At 43.8% G+C, this 12,025-nt stretch overlaps 1 protein-coding gene across 2 annotated transcripts in view; it reads left to right on the top strand.

The window, feature by feature from the left end:
- LOC136666474 (raftlin-like) overlaps positions 1-12,025 on the top strand; it is a 100,706-nt gene that overhangs the window by 53,941 nt on the left and 34,740 nt on the right. The window contains exons 4-5 of one of the 2 annotated variants that reach the window (XM_066644663.1): positions 7,579-7,687; positions 10,367-10,763. In XM_066644663.1, the coding sequence (XP_066500760.1) occupies positions 7,579-7,687; positions 10,367-10,763 (506 nt within the window). The remainder of the gene's footprint in view (positions 1-7,578; positions 7,688-10,366; positions 10,764-12,025) is intronic. The other variant, XM_066644672.1, reaches the window with a different exon arrangement.

Here is a 12,025-nt window from a genome sequence, read left to right on the forward strand (position 1 = left end):
GTCATGGAAATGCGGTCATGGGCACATGCGCAAGGGGGCACACACACACACACACACACACACACACACACAAACAGGATGCTAGCTCAAGACCCAGAAACATTGCATATAGTGTCTTGTTTGATAAGAACAGTAAAGACCTTTGAGTGATGACACACACACACCACATGTTTTCATGCATTGTGAGGCCGTTACTTAGACTTGTATTTATTTTGTGTACGTTTTTCCTTACATTATCCATAAATAATACTAACCTAAACAAACCCTAAACCCTTACTCTCACCCTAACTCTTACCCCCTACCCTCTTACCCTTAATCCTGACTCTTACCCTTAATCCTGACTCTTACACCAGCCCTAACTCTTACCCCCTACCCTCTTACCCATTACCCTGACTCTTACACCCTTAATCCTAACTTTTAAACTTAATCCTGACTCTTACCCTTAATCCTGACTTTTAAACTTAATCCTGACTCTTACCCTTAATCCTGACTCTTACCCTTAATCCTAACTTTTAAACTTAATCCTGACTCTTACTCTTAATCCTTACTCTTACCCTTAATCCTAACACTTACCCTAAATCCTAACACATATCTTTAATCCCGACTCTTACCCTTAATCCTAACTCTTACCCTTAATCCTAACACTTACCCTTAATCCCGACTCTTACTCTTAATACTGACTCTTACTCTTAATCCTAACACTTATCCTTAATCCTGACTCTTACTCTTAATACTGACTCTTACTCTTAATCCTGACTCTTATCCTTAATCCTGACTCTTAAACTTAACGCTGACTCTTAAACTTAACCCTAACACTTACCTTTAATCCTAACACTTACCCTTAATCCTGACTCTTATCCTTAATCCTAACACTTACCCTTAATCCTAACACATATCCTTAATCCTGGCTCTTATTCTTAATCCTGACTCTTACTCTTAATCCCGACTCTTACTCTTAATCCTGACTCTTACTCTTAATCCAGACTCTTATGCTTAATCCTAACTCTTACCCTTAATCCCAACTCTTACCCTTAATCCTAACACTTATCCTTAATCCCGACTCTTACTCTTAATACTGACTCTTATCCTTAATCCCGACTCTTACTCTTAATCCAGACTCTTACCCTTAATCCTAACTCTTATGCTTAATCCTAACTCTTACCCTTAATCCCGACTCTTACTCTTAATCCTGACTCTTAAACTTAATCCTGATTCTTACCCTTAATCACTACTCTTACTCTTAATCCTGACTCTTACTCTTAATCCCGACTCTTACTCTTAATCCCGACTCTTACTTATAATCCTGACTCTTACTCTTAATCCCGACTCTTACTCTTAATCCTAACTCTTACCCTTAATCCTGACCCTATCCCCTAACCTTTTCCCTAACTCTGACCATAAACATGTTTTGACATTACAATGTAATAAATTTCACTCAGAGGACCAGCTTGTGGTCCCCACAAAACACACACACACACACACACACACACTTAGATCTTCTCTAGGCAAACACACATTTTCCAGTGGTGTTACCCAGCTGTGACTAAGATCCCACCCTAGGAGAAGACTGCTGTGTTGCCTACAGACTTAACACCTCCGCGCAGCTTCCAAAACACTGCACTGCACTGAAATCCTCCCAGTGCTGGTCCTGGCGGGCCTCCGCTTTGCACGTTGTAGTCTTTTCACTTCTCTGTCACACCCACTCCAACTTCAGAAAGGGTTTGTTAGTCAGCTCATTAGTTGCATCAGGTTTGTTGGGAGATGAGAAACCTCTAAAATGTGTCGGGCGGTGGCAGAGGATTCACTGTTCTACTGCGCTGTGTTACAGAGAGAACCACTAGCATTAGGGGTCTTTCCCAGGGTTGCTGTTGGTACAGCACGGTGTGCTGCATGAGAAAGTGAGCCCCAGTCTGCTGGGTGGAAAGCAGGGGTATTATCCACTTTGCTGTTCAAGCCGCAGTCTCATAACCTCAAGGCTAAAATCATCATCTTTTCTGAACACACACAAGTATTTAGTTAGTTCCAGAGTAACGTTTACATTCAGACCTGCTCTGGGTCAGAGTTCTGTGTAAATGTGATTAGCTCTGCGTCACCTTCGGCACCTCCACCTCAGTAAAGTGTGTGTGTGTCTGTGTGTGTGTGTTAGTAAAGGCTGTAGGAGTAGGTTTAAGTGAGTGTCTAGGGACTTGGTCACACTGCAGCTTGAGTGGAGCTGTGTTTAAGTGGCAGATGGCTCTCTCTCTCTGTCTCTCTCTCTCTCTCTCTCTCTCTCTCTCTCTTTCTGTCTCTCTCTCCCTGTGTGTGTGTGTGTGTGTGCACTGACATTGTGGGGACCACAATCAATTTAAAAACACTCACACTGTTGGGACTTCTCTGCCTTTCAGCTACAAAAAAAAGCAAGCGCCCATAACATCAGGCATTAGACTGAAGACATGTTTAAAAGTTAAGGTAAGGTTAGGGTTAAGGGGAAGCTAAGATCTAGGGTTACATTAAGTTTAGAATAAGATTTAGGTTTAGGGCTGTATTTATGGTTAAAGGAACACTAGGCAAGGTTTGGTCATTTTGACCCTACAGTTCCAGAGTCATTGTAATGCACTCATAATGCATGGATTCAGATTTGGCTGCAAGTATGTGTTCGCAAAAGTTGCAATTCATAGGCTACAGTGGATCTGACGTGGCTGTGGTTAGGGCACCGTGAAGGCTAGTGAGTGTCGAAGTAACAGCAATAACCAGGGTCAGTGTTTAAAGTAAGTGACCCATGTGAGTCCTACATCAACAACCCATTTCTAATCTTGGATTTTTCAGCAGTCCTTTGCTTCATTGTTTTTTTATCCATCCATTATTTGTGTTATATATGGACAAAATATTAGGACACCAGCTAGTCCAACTACATTCGTTCATTATATGTAACCCTTATCCAGTTCAGGTCGGTGGGTCCAGAGCACACACCCTGGAGGGGGCGCCAGTCCTTCACAGGGCAATACACACACACACACATTCACTCACACCTACGGACACTTTTAAGTCACCAATCCACCTACCAACATGTGTTTTTGGACTGTGGGAGGAAACTGGAGCACCCGGAGGAAACCCACGCAGACACAGAGAGAACACACCACACTCCTCACAGACAGTCACCCGGAGGAAACCCACGCAGACACAGGGAGAACACACCACACTCCTCACAGACAGTCACCCGGAGGAAACCCACGCAGACACAGGGAGAACACACCACACTCCTCACAGACAGTGACCCGGAGGAAACCCACGCAGACACAGGGAGAACACACCACACTTCTCACAGACAGTCACCCAGAGGAAACCCACGCGGCCACGGGGAGAACACACCACACTCCTCACAGACAGTCACCCGGAGGAAACCCACGCACACACATGGAGAACACATCACACTCCTCACAAACAGTCACCCGGAGGAAACCCACGCAGACACATGGAGAACACACCACACTCCTCACAAACAGTCACCCGGAGGAAACCCACGCAGACACAGGGAGAACACACCACACTTCTCACAGACAGTCACCCAGAGGAAACCCACGCGGCCACGGGGAGAACACACCAGACTCCTCACAGACAGTCACCCGGAGGAAACCCACGTAGACACATGGAGAACACACCACACTCCTCACAAACAGTCACCCGGAGGAAACGCACGCAGACACAGGGAGAACACACCACACTCCTCACAGACAGTCACCCGGAGGAAACACACGCAGACACGGAGAACACACCACACTCCTCACAGACAATCACTCGGAGGAAACCCACGCAAACACAGGGAGAACACACCCCACTCCTCACAGACAGTCACCTGGGACTGTCCCTGGAGCTATGTGACTCCAGCTGTGTGATTGCGACACTAACCTGCTGCACCACCGTGCCCTGGTCCAACTTATCTTTAGAAATCAGGTTTATCAATAGGTGCTTTGTCCCTCTTTGCTGCAGCTTCTACTATAAAATCAAGGGCGTGTATTGTACAGTTACAAATGTTTATATGCGATACGTCTTGAAAGAGACTGGCCTAATTAAAGCTATGGTCATTTGAGAATAACTGGATTGTCCTATTTTTGGGCACCAATATTTTTTTGCCACCAGTTCATCGGGACCTCATTGGTTTCACACTGAATCTTCCAAGAACTAAAACCTTGCGAAATCACAGAGACTCCCAGACCCAGTCCATCCTCAGGCTAGGTACGGCTAATCTCCCTCGCACAAACACAGGAGGAGGAGGAGGAGGAGGAAGCTGAGATAGGTGGGTGAGGGAATGTGGGTGTCTTCTGTCAACAGGATAGAGGGAGGGTGTGGACCTCCACACAAGTTATACATACATTTCCTTCACAGAAAGAAGGAGAGACAAAGCTCAGAGAAGCGCTAAGCCGGAGAATATTGACTCTGCGAGCTTCTGTTTTCCTTATTTGCTTCTCCCCTCGGATGACGGATTTACTGATCTCTATCCATTGCGAATGAGCCCCTTTTAAATCCCCTTATTAAATAATGCCAGTATTTGTCTGCATTTGTAAAAGCATACCATTGAATTATGCACAGTTTTATCAGGCCGTGCGGTCCCATGCCTTTTATGAATCTTTCTGAACTGCCTTTGAAGAACCGGCACTCGTAAAGGGGCTCGCACAAAAGGGGCATTGTTGGTGAAGGGAAGAGAATATGAAATTTGTTCTCAGGCGAACCAGTCTAACACACTGGTGAATCCCTTTGATGCTAAGCTATGCAGAGCAGTAGAGTACATACAGTGTGAAGTCACTTCACTAGGAGCAGGGTCAGGGTCAGATAACTCGCAGCTGTCTGAGCTGTCATTGGGAGATGGGGAGTCCATCCCTGGTGATGTAATAACCATCCTTAACCATTGACGATTTACTGTATGGTGCGCCATTTTGTACTAGTGTCCGAAAACATAGTGGACAATTTTCAGTGCACTCAAACAATCCCACAATGCACCACAGTAGGTAGTGTTCAACCCAAGTACTCTAGCTGACACATTATGTAGTGTCCAAAATTGTTCACAACCCTCCTGAATGCAGTTCCCAGAAATAGTGCACTATATAGTGAGTAATGTAGGGAATAGTGAATAGGGAGCCATTTTGGAAACAGCGCCGTTAAACAATGTTCAGTGCATCCAAACAATGCCACAATGCACCACAATAAATAGTGTACAAATAACTCAGTTCCCTAGAATAGTGCACTATATAGTGAGTAATGTAGGGAATAGTGAATAGGGAGCCATTTCGTAAACAGCGCCATTAAACAATGTTCAGTGCATCCAAACAATCCCACAATGCACCACAATAAATAGTGCACAAATAACTCAGCTCCCTAGAATAGTGCACTATATAGTGAGTAATGTAGGGAATAGTGAATAGGGAGCCATTTCGTAAACAGCGCCATTAAACAATGTTCAGTGCATCATAACAATCCCACAATGCACCACAATAAATAGTGTACAAATAACTCAGTTCCCTAGAATAGTGCACTATATAGTGAGTAATGTAGGGAATAGTGAAAAGGGAGCCATTTCGTAAACAGCGCCATTAAACAATGTTCAGTGCATCCAAACAATCCCACAATGCACCACAATAAATAGTGTACAAATAACTCAGTTCCCTAGAATAGTGCACTATATAGTGAGTAATGTAGGGAATAGTGAATAGGGAGCCATTTCGTAAACAGCGCCATTAAACAATGTTCAGTGCATCATAACAATCCCACAATGCACCACAATAAATAGTGTACAAATAACTCAGCTCCCTAGAATAGTGCACTATATAGTGAGTAATGTAGGGAATAGTGAATAGGGAGCCATTTTGGAAACAGCGCCATTAAACAATGTTCAGTGCATCATAACAATCCCACAATGCACCACAATAAATAGTGTACAAATAACTCAGCTCCCTAGAATAGTGCACTATATGGTGAGTAATGTAGGGAATAGTGAATAGGGAGCCATTTCGTAAACAGCGCCATTAAACAATGTTCAGTGCATCCAAACAATCCCACAATGCACCACAATAAATAGTGCACAAATAACTCAGCTCCCTAGAATAGTGCACTATATAGTGAGTAATGTAGGGAATAGTGAATAGGGAGCCATTTCGTAAACAGCGCCATTAAACAATGTTCAGTGCATCATAACAATCCCACAATGCACCACAATAAATAGTGTACAAATAACTCAGTTCCCTAGAATAGTGCACTATATAGTGAGTAATGTAGGGAATAGTGAATAGGGAGCCATTTCGTAAACAGCGCCATTAAACAATGTTCAGTGCATCCAAACAATCCCACAATGCACCACAATAAATAGTGTACAAATAACTCAGTTCCCTAGAATAGTGCACTATATAGTGAGTAATGTAGGGAATAGTGAATAGGGAGCCATTTCGTAAACAGCGCCATTAAACAATGTTCAGTGCATCCAAACAATCCCACAATGCACCACAATAAATAGTGTACAAATAACTCAGCTCCCTAGAATAGTGCACTATATAGGCAGTATTGTAGGGAGGCCATTTTGAACACAGTGCCTGTTAACATCACCGTTGATATGGAAACATTGGAACAGTGGACAACATCACATCACGCTCTGATTGGTCAGCTGCTAAAGTACAAGCCCTTATACGGTCAGAGGAGTAGGTCCAGCCAGACCTAGAGTGCAGTAAAAGAAAAGAAAGGATCTGCTAGAAATGCTGTAAACCCAAATGCTGAGTAAAAGCTAAACCCGTATCTGGAGCGTCTCCGTTGTTGCTACTGTTTTGTGTTTTCTGTTTACAGTACCGTCATGTGGGAAATCACATGACCACTTTTACTGCCAATGCAGGGCTTCTGTTAGGTGACAGAAATGGGAAGTCAGGGCTCTCCTCCAAGTGTGTTGAGCTGTTTATTATTTTGAAAAGCAACAGGGACTGGCCCGCACGCTCCCAGCTTGTGTGTGATTGGAGCGTGTGTAGAAAAAAGAAAATCAGGGACTGAAAGAGAAAGAAAAGTAATTTGACTTTGGAAATGGAAGCAGGAAGAAAGCAGTACAAGAATCCTGGGATATGTTTGGGTTAAGCTTCTTTTTGCTCAATTGGTGCCACTGCTAAGCCGGAGCGTCCCCCCGTTCTTTCAGTAACTGAGCTCATGAATTGATATATCCAGTGGACTATGACTGTGGACTGAGCTTGTGAATACAGACTAGAAATATGCTTGTATATGCATATGACTGGCCACTTTATCGGAAACATTTAACTTGTGGCTTGTAGCTCCACCCCCTTGGTGAACTGTTAGAGCCCGCCTCTAGCCTTTTGTCAATGGTCAGTTTGGCTAGATATTATTGGTTGACGAACTGATACAGTGATATCCAATCAGCTACTTGTTACTATGCAGTTTTTTCAGCTACTATGCTGTTTATAGTTGTTGCTGTTGTTGTTGATGGTCTGTAATTGTTGTTGTCCTTTTTATAATGTATTCAATTGTGCAGGTCCCTGGAAAATACAGTTGTGATCCTCAGGCTAGGAACCCAAGGACATCAATAGTTAATATACTGTGTCATCTTCTTTTTCACAGTCCCGAGAAAAGTCCAGCAGACTTTGAGCCGTACCACCTGAAACTGGAGGAGTGTCTCAGCGCTGACCACATCCCCACCACAGAGCACATCCAGGGCTACGTGAAGAAAGTAAGCAGCTCTCTTTATTTCCACAGCTATCAGAGCTGTCCCGTCCACTTTCCGTATCAGATCCAGACACGCTGCCCATATGAATGAGGGTAAAACAGTAATCGGGATCCACATACTCATCACTCATTCCCCTCAATGGATTGATATTGGAAAGCAGGGGGCCACTACGGTCCGGTATCTGGGCAAACCTCGCCGCTATGATGTGCATATCTTCAGCGTTATTAATCTCAATGAACCGTCAGTGCATCAATCTTCCTTCTTCGCCCCACATCAGAAAAAAAGCAAAGGAGGGGGAAAAAAAAGAAGCGGAAATGATTCGGTGCCCTTTTCTCTGACGAAGGAATTACTATCACCCCCCGAAGAACGATAGAGGGACGGTTTCTTATCTTCACAATTTCATTTGCCTTATTGTTGGCGAATATAATGACAGTACCCTGGGCGTAAATGTTCAATATGTATTAAACAATGCAATTGGAAGGGACGGGCCCCTGTTCCGCGGTTTAATTTTCGACAGAATAAACTGCTGCATCCCGGCAGAGTGATTCTCCCTCTGTCGACGGAGGCATCAGGCGGAGATAGCGGCAGCGGCAGAGGCCTCAGGCTGGCTTTTATTAAAGCAGCAGAATGGAAAATGGCATCATTAGCATTCCTTGACAGTTAACAATTCAATTTCATTTGATGAGAATTCAAATATTGCCCTCCGAATGCTTTCCGACAATAAAGGGGCAGACGCGACACAATCGATTTTTTTCTTTTCATTTTTATTTTTTTTGTGATGCTCAAGCCCCTTGTGGACCCAGCCATTCTAATCAGACATCGTTAATACTGAATAGCCCAGTCCAAGGGAAGGAGGGGCGGGGGAGGGGGGCTGGGTTTGTAAATAATTGTTTTGGACGCAGTGCGATTGTTGGAATAATGTGGAGCGTTATTCATGCTTGACGTTTTTACTGTGAACAAAGCTGGCAGATTTATTTCAAAACACTCATAAGCTATATTAGCCCTTCGTGATCACTGCCATAGAAGTGCTTCAGGACACATAAAGGACAATTCCAGCAGGAGACAGATGTCATACTCACTGTTGGTGTCTGTTTTGATGACAGTTTCACAAACACAATACCATCCCTGTCCAAAGAAAACACGTATCACCAAAATAGGCACTTTAACAGAGAAAGGAAAAAACCCTTCTTAAATTCTGTGGGTTTCAATGTAAAAAGATTGTATTCCTAGTCAATTTGGAGCATTTCGATTGGTCCATTCATCATGACATTTCTCCTCAGTGTGTAGGACAGCTGCTGTGTTCAAATGATGTAGTAAATTAAAACTATTCATAAATGGAGATGCACATTTTTCTTTGGAAAGTGGCGATATACGACAGCTGATCGATAATCCTTATGAACGTAACACACATTAAAGGCTAAGCACCACTTAATGGACCTCCATGAATATTTGACATTATTGTAGTTACTGACAGATATAAGTATGAATTAAAATGAAAATAGCAGCTTAATTTGCTTTAAAACTGACAATTTTATTAAATTGATGGAAAAACCCGAGCTCGCTACGGAAATTCTCGAACGCGACCGTGACGTCACTGGTGGACAACAGCTGAACAACGCCGCGGTAAAACACCGTTATGACTGACTGTTATGACAGTATCTAGCTAAATAACCAACATTATTCATGACAATAGCCTAGCAATAAGCTAAACTCAAATTTAGAGGCACCGTTATTCTTGTAAATGTGATCGAAGTCGAACTCGAATTCATCCGACACTATAAACCTCCGTAATGCAGCTACGTAGCCGAGTATAATCTGAGACACCGAGTTTAGCGAGTCAAGCTAACGTTAACTAACACCAACTAAAACAGGCGAAGTGAGTGTCCTTACCCTGTTTACCTCCATGTTACAGAGGCTCTTAAACACCTTTCGTTGGTGTCCTTACATGCCCATATTGTTGGAAAAGCGTCAGTGAAATGAGCTACAGATAACGGAGTGAGCGGATGGTCCTTTCCAAAGTGCCCGTTTAAAGTTGACAAATTTAGTCCATTTTCTGGATATTTTGGGATCTTTGGGCCATTTGTTCACAGATGTCCCACTGTACATTGAATGATTGCAGCCAAAAACAACACACCTTTTTGTCATTTTGCATTAAATTAAGTGCAGCTTCTAGAGTTGTTGTCCACCATCTACGTCACAGGCAAGACGCCTATTAGAGTTTCCCAACACCGTTGTGGGGGGGGGGACCAACGGTCTTTTAAACCTTATTCCTTCAATTAGTAAGAAATAACATGTTTTCTGACTCTCAATAAACACAAGTTAGGAACTCAAATTCCACTGTATTTATTTGTTTGACACTTTCATAGAGCTGGTGCTTAGCCTTTAAATTAATTATACATTCATTCTTAACTTTTATACATTTGTTAGATCTAGCATTTAGCTTTTTAATTTCCCTGCAAAATGTATATTTCAGATTTACTCAAAAAATGTATCACCATCTTCCAGGACTGATGTCATGCTCAGTTTTCATTATATGAAGTCTGGTTATGACTAATACCAGGTGTAGCTTGTTTAAAACAAATGTTATTCATTTCATTTATGTATCTCCCAACCTATGGAAGCTGTGTTTAAAAAAAGTGGTGTATACAGAGTGTCATTTGGTTCATGTCTGTGTTCCTCCAGCAGATTCAGGACGCAGCCGACCAGGGCATCGTATTTGCAGGCTTCATCCAGGAGCCCTCAGGCCTCCGCCGCCGTGCCTCAGGGCGGGTAGATGCAGGTGAACTGTCTCTCTCCCTGCATTCCAGCCCCAGCTCACTGCGGGGGTCAGAGCTAACGGCTAGCCCCAGCCATCAGGGAGACCCCGAGCAGGTGGCGGAAAGTGGGCCCGAGGACTGGAGCAGCCAGACTGAGGCCGAGGACCTGAAAGACTCAGGGGATAGAGGTGGAGACGCACTCTCAGACGGGATGTCCATCACCCTGACTCCAGAGCATCGTGATGGGCAGAAAACTACACCAGTGCACAACAACAAGTCCAAAGACACAGAGCCAGCCAGCAAGCCGTCCCTAGCCAAGAGTGGTGAGGAGAGTACTTGTGATTTCAGTCTAGGTCTTGGAGAACCTCGGTCTTGTTTTGACAGACCCAGATTAAAGACTAAGCCTAGATTAAAAAGCATTTCCAATGGTGATTCTGCAAATAGTACAAGAAGTGTTCTCTCATAAATAAATGAACGCAGAGTCTAAGCTTTAGCCCCTTCAGCCATCAAAGGCTAGGAGTCCTAGAGAGCACATGTGACCTTGCTGTCTGGTAGCCATTTTCCACCCAAATACTCTGGTTCTTGAGCCTGTTCTGTTAGTTAGGGTTGACCAGACGTCCTCTTTTACCCGGACATGTCCTCTTTTTTAGACTTAAAAAAATGTCCGGGCGGAATTTCACAAACGTCCGGGATTTTGTTTTTCTAGAGCTTACATAGAACTTCGAGAAGTTTCGTTCACATGCTAGTCCCGCCCTCCCCTACTCCGATTGGTTCGCTTGAGTGAGAGGGGGGCGTGGTGAAGTAGCCTAATATCTTCTGATTGGACTGTAGAGCTACCGTTATAGGTCGATAACCTTCTCTGTAAACATTTAATTGGTCGGTCTGCACGTCAGTCGTCGTGAAAAATAAGCCTGATCTCAAAAGGGCTAATATGCTAATTAACAGATTCTTCTTAAGGTGAAGTAGGCGTAAATCGTTAAACGTGTAGGACCGGACTATTCTAGAACCAGTACTTGGAAATACCGCTACAATTAAGCTCAGTCAAGTCAAGACTTCCCTCACTACTATGCTTTATTGTCACGGCCTGACCATGTTCAGAAATGTCTTTCATTTGGAAATATCTCATTTCAAAAAGTAAAGCAGTCTCTCTCTTTTTTGTTAAAGTGATTATGACGAGATGATCCTCCAATCCTCTGTCTTCTGGGAGGCTCTTTGATGTACCAGGATTAGATGATGTGAGCTTTTGTTTCAGGCTAACTTCTCAAGTTTATACTATGCAACTATTCACTTCCTCAATATTCACACTGTAATTTCTCCCCCAAACGAGTGGTGTCACTCAGTGGACACCAACAATGGCTTGCAGGAACCGGAGCATGCAGCTTTGGCATTTCCAACAAACACACAGCGGGCTTTAGACTGGGCTTTGTTCTGGCTTTTTTTGTGGGAAAACCAGATGGCGGCCCTCGTCCTTGCCGTTTTGTGGGGGAGAAATTGTGGCATTGTGCAAGCCGTATGCCGGGTAGTGTGAGGGAGGCGTGCTGGGACGCCTGCGATGGCAGCTTGGGGTCCATCTGGCCGTGGAAGC

The sequence above is a fragment of the Hoplias malabaricus genome, chromosome 1 (assembly GCF_029633855.1).
Source record: "Hoplias malabaricus isolate fHopMal1 chromosome 1, fHopMal1.hap1, whole genome shotgun sequence".
Lineage (NCBI taxonomy): Eukaryota > Metazoa > Chordata > Actinopteri > Characiformes > Erythrinidae > Hoplias > Hoplias malabaricus.